The sequence below is a fragment of the Bombina bombina genome, chromosome 1 (genome assembly GCF_027579735.1).
Source record: "Bombina bombina isolate aBomBom1 chromosome 1, aBomBom1.pri, whole genome shotgun sequence".
Lineage (NCBI taxonomy): Eukaryota > Metazoa > Chordata > Amphibia > Anura > Bombinatoridae > Bombina > Bombina bombina.
The window spans coordinates 1,248,595,169-1,248,614,650 of record NC_069499.1 but is presented as its reverse complement, the minus strand read 5'-3'; the positions used below and the strand labels follow the sequence as shown (position 1 = coordinate 1,248,614,650).

Here is a 19,482-nt window from a genome sequence, read left to right as displayed (position 1 = left end):
CGACGCACCACAGACACACTAGTTAGATAACAAAAGGAGACCTTACTAACAATACGAGTGAGCACTTACACGAACTAAATTGACTCAAAGTGAGTACGGCATTTATTATACCTTAAGCTATTCTATTTACTTTATTTCTTTGTTTTATGCTCTATCCCTTTAGTACCCTCTTGTACACTTCTTGACATATAATCTCTGTATTGCTACAAAATTGATGTCTCTATTGGACTCTCCGGTCATGGAACTCTCACTTTCAACTGGAGCAAAAAAAAAAAAAACTTAACCCAATTGCCCACTTTGGATACAAGTGGGGTTTGTTTTCATACAACTACTTTTGAAGTCTTCATTACTCATAAAACCCCAGAGTCTCAGCACAGGATGAAAAAGAAGAAATTGACGAAGGGCATTTGGGGTCTTATCTTCTAGAATTATGTTTCTATAACGTGACATTGCTAATTTTGTAATGTTCTTAAATGACAGAGGTGTATCTGTTATGATTTTTCTTTTCTGTTGTATCATATCTAATTGAAAATAAAAAGAAAATATAAAAAAAAAAAAAAAAGAAAGCACCTCCAGTTGCAATAAAGGCAAACAGGGACCTCACAGCCACCCAGCTGACTGAACTCCACAGCAAACAGTTGGAAACACTCCAAAGACTCCCAAAAATTGGTGTAGCAAAACATCCACCACAGCAGCAAGTGTATACATAAAAACTGTTTCTTTATTAGCTAAATAAACTGTTTCTTGTCCTTTTTACCAATATTATTTGTCTTGGTGGTACTAGGCCATTGTGGCGCCTCTTCCTTTCCACAGCTCATAATAGCACTATCTGATAAAAAATATTTAAAATAAAATTACACTAAACAGTTATTAGGGCTCAAGTATATGAGGTCTCAGAAAAAAGGCATGCAAAGGGTGTTAACATAGAGATTCATAGATATACACGTCTAAAGATGTTTTGTCAGAGGAACATTGTATCATATCTTGGTATCACAGGATAGTCTCATGTTGATGTGCTTACTATCAATAGTTATTGTTCTTGGTGCATGTTGACTAAGGACTCTGATGTATTCTATCCTTAGATAGGCTATTTTGTGGTAGTATGTAATAGTCATAATTTGCAAGTATAGCCTGAATCACTAAAGGGATTAAGACTGGAGAGATGCACTTTTATAGCACTTCTAATACCCCTTAAATATTGGATATCAAATATTTATTACTAGTTGTCAGGTCAAGGGTTAGAGGGTAATAATGTGGCTCATTTATTGGATAGCACAAATTAATGTGCCTAATCAAAATATGGTAGAAAAAGGTATTAAGTGTTCAAACTACTGCAACAGTAAGTGTACCCATTAGAAAAAGTATCTTTAATTTAATAATTTAATTTAAGCACGGTAATAATTGTACCTCTGTGCTCGTGTATAATTGTACCTCTGTGCTCGTGTATCATTGAATGATTAATACATTTGCACCGCTAGGTATATACAATGGTCTCTAATATTGCAGTGCAGTGGCTTGACTCTAAAGTGAAAATCGTCTTTATTCTGGTATACCAATGGTATGGCTTGATAAATTTCACTGTTTATACTGGGACTGTTAAAGCCCTGAATACCTTAAAGGGACAGTCTACACCAAAATCTTTCTTATTTAAAAAGATAGATAATCCCTTTATTAGCCATTCCCCGTTTTTGCATAACCAACACAGTTATATTAATATACTTTTTACCTCTGTGATTACCTTGTATCTAAGCCTTTGCAGACAGCCTCCTTATCTAAGTGCCTTTGACAGACATTCAGTGTAGTCAATCAGTGAAGACTCCTAAATAACTTCACGGGAGTGAGCACAATGTTATCTATATGACACATGTGAACTAGCACAGTCTAACTGTGAAAAACTTTCAAAATGCTCTGAGCTAGGAGGCGGTTTTCAACTGTTTAGAAATCAGTTTGAGCCTAGCTAGGTTTAGCTTTTCAAAAATACAACCAAGGGAACAAAGCAAATTTGATGATAAAAGTTAATAGGAAAGTTGTTTAAAATTGCATGCCCTATCTGAATCATGAAAGTTTAGTTTTGACTTTACTGTCCCTTTAACTGGCATGAGTTGATTATATCTATTGTTCTCAAAAGTATTATAATCGCCGATTTTGCATGTAAAGAGGGGACAAAGTCATTCAATATTCTGTGATTATAGTTGATGCTGGTATAAACACTTATATAATGTGCTGTAGCAGCACTTCTAGATAGTACTTGTTGTATATATCATTGAAGGCTTAGTAATTGCAACTGCATTAGGATTGTTCACTTGATACATAACACATTATCATTAATAATAAAGCCTACACAAATTCAGTTATATTCAATAACAGTATCAAGCTCAAAGTGGAGGATGTGAATAACTTAATCAAGACCTAACAACAAGTATAACTATCTAGAAGTGCACTCTAGCTCACAAGGTATATATATTAATAAAACCAGACGGAGCACCCCCTTCTTAATTATGTAGTGCCATTGCTATTGCCCCTTTTTGAACAAATAGTCATAATTTGTTTGTATTTATATTGTCTGTATCTTCTGTGCAGGGATCCCTGTTTCAAGCTCTGGTGTTTATTCATTTTCTTGCCATAATTAAAGAGTATTTAATCATATTGTATATTATGTGAGCAGCTGTGGTGTGTTTTCTTGTTTTCTTGGGGAAGAGGTATCCCTAGTCTTTCAAATATTTTTTTTTTTTGCTTAATATGGAGTTGCTGGGTAAGTTGTACTTTGTGTGTATATATATATATATATATATATATATATATATATATATATATATATATATATGTATTTATGAATAAATCCTATTATATAAAAGGCCAAGTGTGTTTGTCTGAAGCTGTCATGCACAGTAGAGACAGCACGAGGACAAACACACCTGGCCTTTGAGTCCTGCTCCCTACCTAGCTGATCTGCCGCCTGCTGCAGAAGTGGGCGTAACCAGGCATGAGCGGGGGGCGTGACCAACATGAAGGGGGCATGATAGAGAGAGAGGAGGGGAGAGAGAGATAGAGAGAGAGGGGGGAGAGATAGAGAGAGGGGAGGGGAGAGAGAGGAGGGGAGAGGAGAGGGGAGAGAGAGAGAGAGGAGAGGGGGGAGAGAGAGGAGGGGGGAGAGAGAGAGGGGGAGAGAGAGAGAGAGGAGGGTAGAGAGAGAGAGGAGGGGAGAGAGAGAGAGGATAGGGGGAGAGAGAGAGGATAGGGGGAGAGAGAGAGGGGGAGAGAGAGAGGGGGGGAGAGAGAGAGCTCAAAAGAGAGGGGGAGAGAGAGCGCAAAAGAGATGGGGAGAGAGAGCTCAAAAGAGAGGGGGATAGAGAGTGCAATTGAGATGGGGGAGAGAGAGAGAGCAATAGAGAGGGGGAAGAGAGAGAGAGAGCAAAAGAGAGGGGGAGAGAGCGCGAAGAGAGGGGGGAAGAGAGCGGGCGGGAATGGTCATGAAGGGGGTGTGGCCGGGCATGGTCGGGAGATAGAGAGGAGAGAGAGATAGAGAGGGGGAGAGATAGAGAGAGAGGAGGGGAGAGAGGAGAGGAGAGGGGGGAGAGAGAGAGGAGAGGGGGGAGAGAGAGAGGAGAGGGGGGGGAGAGAGGGGGAGAGAGAGAGGGGGAGAGAGAGAGGAGGGGAGAGAGAGAGAGGAGGGGAGAGAGAGAGGATAGGGGGAGAGAGAGAGCTCAAAAGAGAGGGGGAGAGAGTGCACAAAAGAGATGCAGGAGAGAGAGAGCTCAAAAGAGAGGGGGATAGAGAGCGCAAAAGAGAGGGGGATAGAGAGCGCAAAAGAGATGGGGGAGAGAGATAGAGCAAAAGAGAGGGGGGAGAGAGCGCAACGAGAGGGGGGAGAGAGTGGGCGGGAATTGCCATGAAGGGGCATGGCCAAGCATGAAGGGGCATGGCCAGGCACGGTCGGGAGATAGAGAGGGGAGAGAGAGATAGAGACGGGGAAAGATATAGAGAGAGGAGGGGAGAGAGGAGAGGGGGGAGAGAGGGGGAGAGAGAGAGCTCAAAAGAGAGGGGGATAGAGAGCGCAAAAGAGATGGGGGAGAGAGAGAGCAAAAGAGAGGGGGATAGAGAGCGCAAAAGAGATAGGGAGAGAGAGAGCAAAAGAGAGGGGGAGGGAGCGCAAAAAGAGGGGGGAGAGAGTGCAAAAGAGAGGAGGAGAGAGAGAGCGCAAAAGAGAGGGGGAGAGAGAGAGCAAAAGAGGGGAAAAAGAGAGAGCACAAAAGAGAGGGGGAGAGAGTGCAAAAGAGATAGGGGAGAGAGAGCAAAAGAGAGGGGGGGAGAGAGCGTGAAGAGAGGGGGGAGAGAGCGCAAAAGAGAGGGGAGAGAGAGAGCACAAAAGAGGGGGAGAGAGACAGAGAGAGCAAAAGAGGGGGAGAGAGAGAGCACAAAAGAGAGGGGGAGAGAGAAAGAGAGAGAGGAGAGAGAGGGGAAGAGAGAGAGGAGGGTAGAGAGAGAGGAGGGGAGGACAGAGAGGAGGGGGGAGAGAGAGAGGAGGGGGGAGAGAGAGAGGAAGGGGGAGAGAGAGAGAGAGGAGGGGGGAGAGAGAGGAGAGGGGAGAGAGAGGGGAGGGAGAGAGAGAGGAGGGGGGGAGAGAGAGAGGGGAGGGAGAGAGAGAGGGGGGAGAGGAAGGGGGGAGAGAGAGAGAGAGGGGAGGGAGAGAGAGAGGAGGGGGAGGAAGAGAGGGGAGGGAGAGAGAGGGGGGAGAGAGAGAGCTCAAAAAAGAGGGGGAAAGAGAGCGCAAAAGAGATGGGGGAGAGAGAGAGCTCAAAAGAGAGGGGGAGAGAGAGCACAAAAGAGATGGGGGAGAGAGAGAGCAAAAGAGAGGGGGAGAGAGCACAAAGAGAGGGGGGAGAGAGGGTAAAAGAGAGGGGGAGAGAGAGAGCGCAAAAGAGAGGGGGAGAGAGAGAGCGCAAAAGAGAGGGGGAGAGAGAGAGCACAAAAGAGAGGGGGAAGAGAGAGCAAAAGAGAGGGGGAGGGAGTGCAAAAGAGAGGGGAGAGAGAGAGCAAAAGAGGGAGAGAGAGAGCACAAAAGAGAGGGGGAAGAGAGAGAAAGAGGGGAGAGAGAGAGGGGGAGAGAGAGAGAGAGGAGGGGAGAGAGAGAGAGAGAGAGAGAGAGAGAGAGAGAGAGGAGAGGGGGGATAGAAAGAGGGGGGGAGAGAGAGAGCTCAAAAGAGAGGGGAGAGAGGGCGCAAAAGAGATGGGGGAGAGAGAGAGCTCAAAAGAGAGGGGGGAGAGAGAGTGCAAAAGAGATGGGGGAGAGAGCTCAAAAGAGAGGGGGAGAGAGAGCGCAAAAGAGATGGGGGAGAGAGAGAGAGAGGAAGGGGTGGGACCGCTCTACTGCAAAAAAATGGCCCGTGTGAGCGGGCTTTAGGACTAGTAGAACATATTCTGCTATGTGAAAAACATTGGAGTGTGAAAAATTTGTATTTTCATTTTGGGTAAGCACATTTGAGAATTTGCGATTGGGTTTGTGTGCGAGTAGAATGTTAGAGTTCCCCCCCCCCTCCCCACTTTTTTGCTCTATTAACTTAATGCGCACGCAATATCCTAACTTCTGCTTTTTGCATGCATCGGGTTAGCGCTTGTGTGCAAACATTTTACTTTCAACTTGTAATACGAGGTCTACCCAACACATGCAAAAAGCTTACTTCTAGCGGAGTTAGCCTGGGAGAATTAATTACCGCTCCACTTGTAATCTGGCCGTGAATGTTAAGTTTATTATTTAATAATAATATTTAAGTGAAATTCTTTGTAATAATCTGGGTATATTATACTTCCTCTAAGGATTGTGGGTTATTTAACAATAATTTTGAACCATTTTCTAGATATCTATTAATATGAGACTAAAAACATTTCTACATTTGCAAAATTATGAAAATAATTTATCTTCCTTGTATCACAGCCATAAAGAGCTGAATTGCTAAACAGCTCATTATAACAAGCTTGTAACGTGTTAAATAGCTGCAGTATGTAATAAACAAAGGCCATATTACATTTGCTGTAACTTTGCATCTTTTTGTTGTAATGTATCTTGCAAATAAGAATTATTTTACCTCATAAATGAAAAGATAAAAAAGCACAACTTTATACAATATATTTAAAAGTCCAGACATCCTTTATTTTGAGCATTTCACAAATAAATTACATATTTCTTTGCAACCACATCATAAATCAAAATGCTTATTTACACTTCAGGAACAGCAGGCGATTCAAAAACTAGGGCCAAAAAGAGTTTTTAATAGAACAGTACTCAAAAGTATGTTAAGAAAAAGATCCTTGTATTTACTATTTTATTTATATTTCTTTGTAAAAGAAAGTACATGTGTTAGTTTAGGATTTGAAAAATTGAATGTCTAAAAATATTGACATTTTTAGAATTGATTCTGTTTATTACCTTCAAGTACATTGCCTTTAACATTTTTTCCTACAATACAGCATAAAGTTTATGTAACCTGTAATGTTAAAGACTTCTCAGGTTTATAGTTTGAGAAATTTAAACTGCAAGTTTCCTTGGTAAGAAACCTTAAGATCATAATGATGAAAGAGATAATTAGCTAAACATTCTTGCAGAGGGGTACTTTCCCCTAATATCTGTAAGGCTTACTAAACTCAATTTTTTTCTTTAATGATTCAGATAGAGCAAGCAATGCTATGCAACTATCTAGTTTACTCCTATTATCAATTGTTGCTCTCTTGCTATCCTTATTTAAAAAGCAGGAATGCAAAACTTAGGAGCCAGCCCAAATTTGGTTCATGACCTGGGTTACGCTTGCTTATTGGTGACTAAATGTAGCCACCAATAAACAAGTTTTATCCCTGGTGTTGAACCTAAAATGGGCCATCTCCTTGCTTTACATTCCTGCTTTTTAAATAAAGATAGCAAGAGAACGAAGAATAAATTGATAATAGGAGAAAATTAGAAAGTTGCTTAAAATTGCATGCTCTATCTGAAGCATGAAGGAAAGATTTTGAGCTTAGTATCCCTTTAAATGAGAGATTGGATGCAAACATTTGTTGACTTTTTAAAATATAAAATATGAAAGGTTTGATGCTTACTATTTTTGCTTCTCCATATTGTGATCTGGATTTAAAAAATTTCAAAATACGAGTATATTCACAATGGTAACTTTGACCCAAGTCATGCTAGGGGACTGATAATCGAAATTTTGACGCTCAGGTGAGATATTCTAAAAAGTGTTGTTAGTATGGCAAGGCCCTTAAAAAATTTTAGAAACACAATATTTCTCTTGAGAAATGCTTATGTTGCTATTTAGTGTTCTTTATGTTAAAAGGAGACTACTACATAACAATACAAGGTCTAAAAAACAAACAAAGATGTGTGATTTCTCTCAGTGCCAGTAAGGTTTTGAATATCAGGCCCTAATTGAGCTGTTCTCTGAATGCAAGTCAGTTGTAAAGTAATCCTTTGAAATCATTGGTTAATTCAAGTCAGGTTTGATAGAAAAGAAAAACCAAAATATTTCCATCTGACTTTAGAAGGATCTTAAATCACATACTTCACCAAAGAACTTGTTATAATTTTAACTAATGAATCTAACTTCAGCAAGCTTTAGAAGTTAAATGTTTAGCAGGTGCAGCTTTCAGTCATTGATTAAAGAAAATCCACATAAAGAGCTAATGAAATATAATGTTTAAGATGTTAAAATAACCCCTTTATGTTTTAACCTATATTCAAAATTTAAACACATTTATACTTGAATTTTAAAATGTTAACATGTTCGCCTTGACATTATGTTTATTTAAGTGCCAGTTGATTTGCAGTCAGTTAAAACAAGCAAAGCATTTCAGTTGGCCAGTTTGTTATCTAGTGGAAATGTTTATAAGCTCCTTTTTAAGTCAGTCAAACATAGTTTCAAATTTTAACTGGACTTTTTGAGATAGATTAACTGTCTAGGTCAACTTGTGCCACATTTTTTATTTGTAATTAAAAAAAATAAAATTATGTAACTGATTAATGTATAAATCCCTAGGGGCCGATTTATAAAAGTGCGAGTGGACATGATACAATGTAGCGTATCATGTCCGCCGCACATCGATAAATGCCAACAGCATACGCTCCCCTCAATTATCATTGCAAAAGCCGTTCTTGTGAACTGCTTGTACAATGCCGCCCCCTGCAGATTTTCGGGCAATTGGCCGCTAGCATGGGGTGTCAATTCGCCCAGTCGTATAGTATTGGGTGTATTGATGTCCGCAGCCTCCGAGCAGGCGAACAAGTTATGGAGCAGCAGTCAGGCTCGCCAGAAACATGGAGCTTGATAAATATGCCCCTATGTCTAATATTTCATATACAGTATTTTTCATATGTTCTCTTAAAATAATTTGGGTAACAAATTGTATTACTAATAAAGTTTGTTTAAAATATTCTACTAATAATGAGTGTTTTGTAGATCATGCAATGTTTTCAGCGTTCTAGGGATTTTACAGCTAAAGAAAATTATTTTCTTTTGAGTATCTGACTTTTCATTTTCATATTTTGTGACAAAATTTCCATAAATCAGAACCTATAATCTGGAAATGGTAAGAAATATATTAGCAAGAGGGATCTGTATAGAGGATGGAAATGGGGATAACAAATGTACCTTATAGGATAAAGTGCAGGTCAATGTACAGTGCAAGACAGATATTTGTTCCAATCTGTACATTTTATTGATTTACACATTAACAAAAAAGTCTATGAAACCCAATATGGAGATATAAATAATTATTCTTATTATACTTGCTTTTGATTAAGATGAAGATGTGAAGTAACTGGAAGCAGATTTCAACCCTCTACCACACTGACATACTGGGTATAGAGTATGTTACAACTTTAATGTGATATATATATGGAAGTCATAATTTAACTTTAATGGTTTACACAGAACATACAATTAAAAAAATATTTATTGTATTAGTATTATCAAGCTACCACTATCTATTTGTTGAAACTTTTTTCCATTAGATATATGATAAGGAGTAAACATGTGTCTTAAAAATTAGATCTATAACATTTTTACAAATATTGTTGCAAACACAATGCCATAGTGCTCCTGAGCCCTCCTCAATATACTCTAATGGAAAGGGGTTAAAGGGACATTAAACACTTTGAGATGGTAATATAAAATGATATATTGTATATATAAAACAGCTCTGCAATATACTTTCATTATTTATTTTGTCCTCTTTGCCTGTAATTCCATTCTGAAATTGTGAGCTTTTCAGTTCCTGTTAGAAATGGAAGTACAGAACACTGTTAAATCCAGCACAACCATTGGCTGCACACACAAATAGTGACCTATTTATAACTGTCTCTAATTGGCCACAGCAGAGAAGGTAACACAAGTTACAACATGGCAGCTCCCAGTGTTTTATAGACACTAAAACTTTACACTTATTTTGTCACTTTTTAAACATCTAATGAAACTTTAAAAAATACATCTACATTTTACTCATGGACTAATCTTTTCTTTGAATGTATCATTCTATCTAGCGTGAATTTAGTGTTTAATGTCCCTTTAACTTTCAGCAAAAGTTACCACTCAAAAGAGGTGAATTTGGCAATAGAATTGTAAAAATCTATTTTTTTTTCCCCCTTATAACACTTTGGCGCTGATTTATTAAATGTCGAGCTGTAGCGAATCAAGTCCGCTTGAAAACGCTAAATGCAGACAGCATATGCTCTCCGCATTTAACATTGCACAAGCGTTTATTGCGACCGCTGCTTCCTAACTTACATTTCAGGCGCGTTATAATCGATGGGCCTCCGAAGCAGCATCCCCTGCTTAATAAATGGCGCCCTTTGTCTGAAAGTTTGATTTTAATATCTATGTCTATTTAATGCATTTTTACCTTATAATGAGTGAAATATACTGTAATATTTAAACATGTTTCTTTTTATTCACAGCCCATGCTAGCCCACTCTCACAGTTGTCTTTCTGTCTTTATATCAGAGGTTTTACATCCATATCCTAAACATTACATAAAACTAATTGGCTGTTACAACAAAACTTAACAAACATATATTTCCACTAAATTGGAAGTACCATTTTGTAGTAATAGGTGTCAGGATGGCACATTTGTACATTACATCCATATAAATCCTAATAAGATCCATTCCAACTGTTTCTGAAATGCATTCCCTAGTAGGTTTTTAAGTGTTTAACCTTATACGTTTGCCTTTTCATTTAAGTCACCTCCCTTACAGCAACTTTATTTCCATTTGTAAATTTGCAGTGTGTATTAGTGTCTCTGCGGGCTCTGAGCCAGCAAATGACCTTTTTTCTTCCTGCGTCTTAATGCTGTTTTACCAATTGCTTAGCTGTTAGATGTTTCAAGGACTTGAAGGTGAAATAATATTCTCTTGGTTTTCCCAGAGCTAATGATGTGTGTTATATTATTTTCATTTCAACTCATCAGGAGAAAGTTAGGTATGTAAAAAAAAAGTGTGCATATATATATATTATATATATATATATATATAGATATACATACAGTTTATTTTTAAATACATGTGTGTGTGTGTATGACACTTACATATATATTTACATCTGCATAAACATGTAGTGTATAATTTATTTAATTGATTTAGTTTATTTTTACATTTATTTACTTTATTTTATCTACTAATGCTGCATTTTAATCTTGATCTGATAACTAATAAAGTTTCTCACTATTTTCTTTTTTAATTAACTCAGAAAAACAAATTATGAGTGGAGAACTATTTATCGCTTCCACTCACGTGCATGTCAGGTAGCACGCGTTTTATAAGTTGAAAGTAACATTTTTTGCACTAGTGCTAACTTGACGCATGTAAAAAGCCAAACTTGAAACATCGAGCAGCCCGCGTTAAAGTACTCCCCCATAGACTTCAATGGAAAGCGAAAAGTGTGTGTGGGGGGGGACAGTAAAGCCAAAATAAACTTGTATGATTCAGAAGGAGCATGTAGTTTTAAACACCAATTTACTTCTGTTATCAAATTTGCTATGTTCTCTTGGTATCTTTCATTAAAGAGTAAAACTAGGTAGGCTCTTAAGAGCTCAGGAGTGTGCATGTGTCTTTAGTACTCTATAACAGCAGTGTTTTGCAACATTATTTGTAGCTTTGTTATACAATGTTGCAAAAAACTTCTGTCATAGAGTACAAAAGACATGTGCACACTCCTGAGCTCTTAGGCGCCTACCTAGTTTTATTTTTCAATAAAATATATAACGAGAATGAAGTAAATTTGATAACAGAAGTATGTTGTTTTAAAGTTGTTTTAAATTGCATGCTCTATCTGAATCATGAAAGTTTAATTTTGACTTTACTGTCGCTTTAATATTTCACATTCCAATGTTCTTCCCAAATAAGAATATGTTCAATTTTTTAAAAATAATTTGTTCTATCTATATATGATGTTTTTTTTGGTAAAATATATATCTATACCTATATCTATCTATCTAAATATATATATATATATATATATATATATATATATATATAGATATCTATTTAAAAATACGTAGAGCATATTCCTTTGTGTGAAGAACTTTGGAATGAGAATTATTTATAGTAAATACATAGTTAAGCACTTTATTAAATATGAATATTGCATAAATATGATTTTACATGTTTTCAGCTACTTGACTACAAAGGGCTCCAATGTACATATATATATATATATATATATATATATATAATGTATGTTTGTGTGTATAGTTATGTATTTGTGTTTTTATATGTGTATATATGTCTATATATATATATATATATATATATATATATATATATATATATATATATATATATATATATATACACATATAATTACATATGTGCACATATAAACAAATTTAGATATGTACAGTATAGGTATATATTTGCATGCCTTTTTTTCTAACACCTGAGAACTCATATCTTTGATCCCTTATAACTTTTTAATGCACTATTTTTTGGATAATTTTTATTAGACAGTATTATTATGATTGTAACTGTACTTTTAAATGTATTTTTGATGTATTTTGTGCAACTTTTTATCATAAATAACAGTTAACCAGAACTCTGCTGTTGCGCTATTCCGAGACTATTTAATTTCAATTGCTCTCAAGTAAACACATTTATTTTAAACTTGTAATACACGTGCTACGTCCGATGCACACAAACACCTGCGATAAACCTCTTTACTCATGTGCAACACATATAATTAAAGGGACAGTCAACACCAGAATTTTTGTTGTTTTAAAAGATAGATAATCCCTTTATTAACCATTTCCCAGTTTTGCATAACCAACACTGTTATATTAATTTACTTGTTACCTCTGTGATTAACTTGTATTTAAGCATCTTCTGACAGCCCCCTAATCACATGACATTTTATTTATTATCTATTGACTTTAATTTTAGCCAAATAGTGCAGTGTCTGCCACAATCTACGGGCGTGATCACAATGTTATCTATATAGTTTACATGAACTAGCTCTCCCCTGTTGTGAAAAGAAAATAAAAAAGCATGTGATAAGAGGTGGCCTTCAAGGGCTTATAAATTATAATATGAGCCTTCCTAGGTTTAGCTTTCAACTAAGAATACCAAGAGAACAAATCAAATTTGGTGACAAAAGTAAATTGGAAAGTTGTTGAACATTACATGCCATATTTGAAACATGAAAGTTTTTTTGGACTTGACTGTCCCTTTAAGACCTAAATTGGGTTGGCAGGTGGAAACCAATTTATGAAAAAAAAAATTACAATGCTGAATAAATGGATAATTATATGTCTAAATGAAACAAAACCTTTCAATATAGTACTTGTTAATATTGCTATTATTTGTAACTGCAATATATATTTTAGGTTTTAAATTATAGATTCCATCATTAAACCAGTCCAATTTCTTTGCTGTTCCCAATTACATTCACCCAGTTTTGAGAAACACTGATCTTATACAAAATTGATTTGCTTTTCTTTTTGCTTTTCTCACTAAAAACGATTACGTATTATTCTAGTATTTTCAGAAATTCTTATAAATAATTCCACTAAATCACAGTTGGATATAAACAAATGTTTCTGCAATCCCTTTTAAACTCTTAGAAAATAAGGTTTTGACTACATGACCTGCAGTGACTATCTTGTAGGTAAAGCTCAATAATTTAGTTTGATAATTCTTAGAAAGTTTACTTGGGTACATGGAGAATTCAAAAGATTGAAAACAAATTTTTGAGAGGGGAAACTTTGGCTCACTATAACTCTTGGCACAGGTTGTCCCGTAGAAAGAGGAATGAGTGTTCTCAAATTGTTGACAGAGGTTTTGGTACTTAATAAAAAAAAATATTTATTTGTTATATATAGTTTTTAGTAAAACAAACTGTGTAATATTGTGCACATATTTTTAATTATATATATATATATATATATATATATAATATTTTATCATTGGATCCTCAAATTATATAAATATAACTCATGATTATTACACAAACTTATAATTATATCAGGGTGACACAGAAAAAAAAGTTGGTTGGGATCTGCTATTCTATTAGCACTGCAGACTCTAAAAAAAATACATAACAAAAGTGTTTAGTTATATAGATAAATGCTAGATAGAGAGTTAGATATACAGATAGATAGATAGATAGATAGATAGATAGATAGATAGATTGTAATGTGTAAATAGTTATTATAATTGTTTTAATAATAAAAATTACTTTAAATACATAATAAAAAGATAAATGTAAGAAATATATGATAGCTTTAGTTTTAATGCGTTGCTATTTAAATTGATATCTAATCAACATATTTAGCGTATTTGTGTACATAGATTTCCCTTTCTATTGACTATTGTGCCGTGCTATTTACCTAACGACTAATATTAAACAAAAGTAAATAAAAACTTACAAGCTCAGTTCATGTAATTCCACAGTAATCTTAGACCTAGATCCCATGTTTGTCACTGATAATGATAAAACCACAGCGTGGTTGGCTTTTTCTTCAACATACAAGGTACATGGTGGTAATTATGATTGGTAATTGGTTAATTATGTTAAGCAATAAGATTGGAAAATGGATGGCCACACTTTCAAAATAACTAGGAATTGTTTTGATTTAATTATTTAATTAAAGAAAGAACATTGTAAGGGATTTTTTTTATTAATTATGTTTTGGAAACTTGTCAGGTTAGATCTTTATAAAGAGGGTTAGGGGTTGGGGGATAAATGTGATGGGAGATTGTGAAAATGGAGATATTTGTAGCAGGAGAGAATAATCTAAAAGGGTTTATGGTACAGGAGACCTCTACACAGGGGTACATTGGGTGTTAAGGATAGTATTGTAATGAGCTGATTATACTTAGGTTTAACAGTGGTCGGGACTGGGTCAGACAAAAGGTTAACCATAGTCTGGGAGAATGATTAATGGCAGTTATATAGGCACCCAGTGATGCCTATATAAAATGCTATATGATATAGCAGCTAGATTAAAAAAAATCCTTTGCAGCTGGTCATATTGACCCAATGTAATGGCAGCTATTATTTAGTAATATGCATAATCAGATGAGGCTAGAAGCTGTATTTTGTTTTCTAGCAACTTGCAAATCAACTAGCTTTTAGTTTTGTTTGTTTCATAAGTATAGGCAGCAAAAAAAAAGGAACCCACTGTAAAAGTGGTGCACTATGCTAGAGTAAATTTAGTGGGGGAAAAATGCCACTAATAATAATGTTAATATCTATACTTGTGATTGTGTAATTGCTGTTAGAGATGCAATGAGTTTCTGCTCCCTATTGTAGTCACAGGGTTAAATTATATTGTTGTTCTCTTAACCTAATACCCTTGATTAATGCATATTAATGCCTCTAAAATGATGTTCTGTGGAATACATTGCAGACAGCTTGCCTCTGCCAGACAGGCACAGACATAAGAAAGAATAATCACGATTCCAAAATTGCATCCTCAGGCTGGTGCGTATCACAGAGAATAACATCAATCTAGCGTCTAACCAAAAATCAGGGTAAAACAAGAAACAAACTTTAATTTCCCATGCACTTAAGGGACATCCCTAAACAAAATTTCTATTTTTTTTTTGTAAATATCTATATGCTTTTTGTATCTTGTCAGTACATCTTAACTTCTGCTCAAAAGAGTCTTCCTTCTTATATTTTGGAAAACAATGTGCATTTTCTCCAAGAGTGGGGTTAACATTTATATTCAAGATTTCTAACTATACATAACTGTAAGGATATATATATGGTATATTTTTAATTTTGAAGTAAAGATACATAAACAATTGCTTTGCAATATGCTAACGTAAAGTCAATGGAGAAAAACGTATACACATTAGACATGTTATTGCATTTTCCCCATCCACTCTTTCGTTTTTCTTCCAAGCAATCTAACTATAATCTAGTCAATAATCATACATTCTTAAATGTCCTTTCTTTTTTTTAAAGGCTTGACCGCTATGAGTGGGTTGTGTAATTAAATGATAAACCACTTAAAAAAGTATTATGAGTTATTAGTGGATAAAAAAAGCAGGAACTGCTCCGCATTATAGTTAACATGATTTAACTTAGTTTATCAACTAAACTTTATATTTAATTTACATATATATTTATTGTTATGTATATTAATTCCTTACATTTTTTTTTTCTTTAGAGTTTTTGTAAAATTGTTTTGCTCTGTTTTATTTTTTAGTAGACAATCCAATAATTTTTTAGCACTTAAGTCACAGAGGGATCAAGATTGTGCACTAAAATTGTTACCCATAATGTTTTCCTGCTGTTGCCTTTTATAATCCTTATGAGTACATCCATTGTTCATGGTAGGTACCTGGAGCTCATGATACTTGGATTTAAAAGGATCTATTTAAAGTGTTGTTTGTGACACTTTCCTTTTTTTTTTACTCTATATGTGTATTATCTTGGGAAATAAAATCCTCTTAGGTTTATTTATGGCACCCCATTTTTCTATTGCCATCAAGAAATATATCAGTATGATTATCTAATCACAATATACTTAGAATAAAATAATACCCAATCAATTACCTTATTTGTGTTTTTTTACATCTTGTATGTAACAGTGCAAGAAATATTCAACTATTTTACATGTTCTACATATCCAAAACACATTTCATAATCAGAATAGCACTATCAAAAATTTGTGTTTCTGTTTTTAATGCATCTCATAAAATTAACTATTTAAGTACATACACTGTGTAGAATTTTCTTCATAAACACTTTTTAAAGACAACATATGACCGAAAAAATACAGTAAAAATGCTAGTCAAACAATGCAGCTGAGAATTTCTAGTTGCATAAGAAAGCTTTTTTTTTGTTTATTTTGTTTTAAAACTAAGTTTAACAGTCCCATTTCTAGCAGAAAATGGGATTCATTTCTAAGACACTTACTTTCACCCTAGCTACGTTTGGACTTTTGAAAATCCCCATCTTTTAATGTAATATAATAATATTTTATAAAAATTTGGTGAGAGCTCAGATGGTTTAATTTACAGTTTTATGGAATAATATACTAACCTCAACACATGTAACTTTGACATGCTCACATAGTGAAAGATAAATTTATTTTATTTACTTCACAACACTTTCTTAAGACTGATAGAAAATATTGTTATAATGTATTTTCAGTAAGTCTAACGCCTAGATTTAGAGTTCTGCTTTAGCCGTCCAAACCAGCGTTAGGGGGTCCTAACGCTGGTTTTGTAGGTAAAGGTCTAACGCTACTTTTCCATACCACAGATCCCCTTACGTCAATTGCGTATCCTATCTTTTCAATGGGATCATTCTAACGCTGGTATTTAGAGTTGCAGTGGCGGAAAATATTACTGTACGCTCCCTTTTTGGAGCCTAACGCAGCCCTTCAGAGAACTCTAAATACCAGCGTTGTTTAAAAGGTGCGGGGGGAAAAAAATCACGTGTAGCTGACGCACCCCTTCTAACGCAAAACTCTAAATCTAGGTGTAAATGTGCTGTATGCATGAGAGGGAAGATGTGCTTCTATTTGTTTTTTAACAAAACAAAAATTTATATAAAAATAATAGCACAGGCAGAGACAACCTTAAAGGAATACTGAGTCCAAATTGTTTAAGATAGAACATGCTATTTTAAGCAATTTTCTAATTTACTCCTATTATTAATTTTTCTTCGTTCTCTTGGTATCTTTATTTCACAGCAGGATTGTAAGCTTACAAGCCAGCTCATCTTTTCTTCAGCACCTAGGTAGAACTTGCTGATTGGTGGCTAAATGCAGTAACGAATCAGCAAGCCCAATTCAGGGTCCTGAACCAAATATAGGCCGGCTCCTAAGATTAAATTGCTGCTTTTTCAAATAAAGATACCAAGAGAATGAAGAAAAAATAATAATAGAAATGAATAAGAAAGTTGCTTAAAATTGCATGTCCTTTATGAATCATGAAAGAAAAAAATTGGGGTTCAGTATCCCTTTAAACTGCACCTTAATTGGAAGTAGAATAAACTGATAATTGTGGTTTTTTTCCTAAATCTCCTCCTACAAACCTATACATATAAATTGTGCATTATTTCCTTGAATTTACTTCCAATTTGGGATCCAAGCCATTATTTTATTCCTGTATTCTTTAAATTATAACAATAATATTTTAGAAACCTTTTATTGTAATTTTCTCTTTGTTTACAGATTATGGTTGCTGAATTTTTATATTTCTGTCACTTTTTTTCCCTTTCAGATTGTCATGTAACTTTTAAAACAAAAATAATTGTTGAAACTTTTGAGCATATAAGAAAAATATATTTCTAAACTCTGTTGCTCTGTAAAATTATTTAAATAATAGATTTACAGAAAACAGAAAATGTTTAAAATGTGTGGACTGTTATACACAGGCACGGGCTTGTTAACTATTCTTTAAGCAACAAATTGACTCTTCTACAATTGGGAGGAAAATTATCAGTTCATATATCTCAAAGCATTTCATGCTTATCCAGCAAAGAAGGGGTTAAAGTACTCTAATTATTTTAACAGTCTTATAATGTGTTTAAGTAACATTTTATTATATTATTAGTCTCACAGAAAGTATTATTAATCTGTTACTCCAATATCACGGCTTTGCAATGTTTTCTTCGTGTCATATACAGATTGGTAATCTTATTAACACGGACTCATTTAGTAATGCGTCTGTGTGCGTCTCTAAGCGTTTTGGTTCAATGAACACAACATGCATTCTTGAAACATGTTGGTTATTGCGAATAGGACTTGCTTAAGGGTGTTCTTGTGGTCTGTAATAAAAATTAAGCACTCATACACACAAATCTGACAAACTGTTTTAGGTTTTGTAAATCATTGCAGTTTCATAAAATCAAAATATATAAGCGTGTGTTTATGTATTCATTCTGTTTTCTTCCTCAAGAAGGTCAAAGACAGTCATGTTCATTGTATCGTTCAGCCAAAATTCTTTTGTTTTAACAGTTGCATTTCAGCAGGGATCCATTAATACAAAGAATGCAGGAACAGATGCTGTCAAGGACTGTTGTACTGTTTTTACAGGCTAATTGAGGTTGCAAATTAAACTGAGTCTGGAGCAGTTGAGGCCTAGTCGTGAAGTTAATGCAAACTGCAATCTTCAGATAACACTTTTTCCATCTTTCTGTTATCATGGCAAGGATGTAGGCAGCTTACAAAAGTCAGGAGATCTCACAGACCTATGGAGGGAGAAATAATTTTATTAATAGACTGTAAAAATACAATTATGCAGGTGCATATATCAATAGTTAAATAAGCTAAATGTCAAAAAAGGCCTTTTATCATTGAGAATATGTTTATTTCTAATTCAAAATGCTGAAAGAAAAAGTTAATACTACAGTATATAATGCAGTGATTATTTTGGTGAAATCATATATGTAAAATAATGTTAAATGTATGAAATAGAACTTGAGTGAATCAGTTAGTGATTAAGGATTTTTTTTTTTTTTTTTTACAAAGGAATAATCTAAAATCTGGTATTGGTGATAAATATTGTCCTTATCCGTGCCATAGAAATACCAGAACCTAAATATATATTTGAATATTAAATCCCTTACATATATCAATGAACAGAAATTAGTATCTTTACTCCGCATTGCAAGAGCAACTATATTTTCTTACCAAGGGCCTTTGAATTTAGCAACAACAGAGTTTACATTTTGATTTACAGTTTTAGGGAGGATACAGATCTGTAATTGGAAATATCCACCAAATAATCATAAAACCATGTTACATAAGAACTTAAACCTTGTAAAAACATTTTTGTGTTTGTGTGTGTGGGATTGCATTTAATTTTCAGGTATCAAATTCTTATTTATAATAATTACAAAGTTCCTTAAAGTGATGGTAAAGTTACCTTAACCCCTTAATGACCGGACCATTTTTCAGTTTTCTTATCCTTAATGACAATGGCTATTTTTACATTTCTGCAATGTTTGTGTTTATCTGTAATTTTCCTCTTACTCATTTACTGTA

General features: G+C 34.8%; 1 protein-coding gene across 1 annotated transcript in view; it reads right to left on the bottom strand.

Annotated features, from left to right (window-relative positions):
- Positions 1 to 6,126: 6,126 nt before the first annotated feature.
- The window catches only part of CDH13 (cadherin 13), a 1,791,933-nt gene continuing 1,778,577 nt past the window's right edge, over positions 6,127 to 19,482 (bottom strand). The window contains exon 14 of the mRNA XM_053700758.1: positions 6,127 to 18,686. Within this exon, the coding sequence (XP_053556733.1) occupies positions 18,679 to 18,686 (8 nt within the window). The 3' untranslated portion in view covers positions 6,127 to 18,678. The remainder of the gene's footprint in view (positions 18,687 to 19,482) is intronic.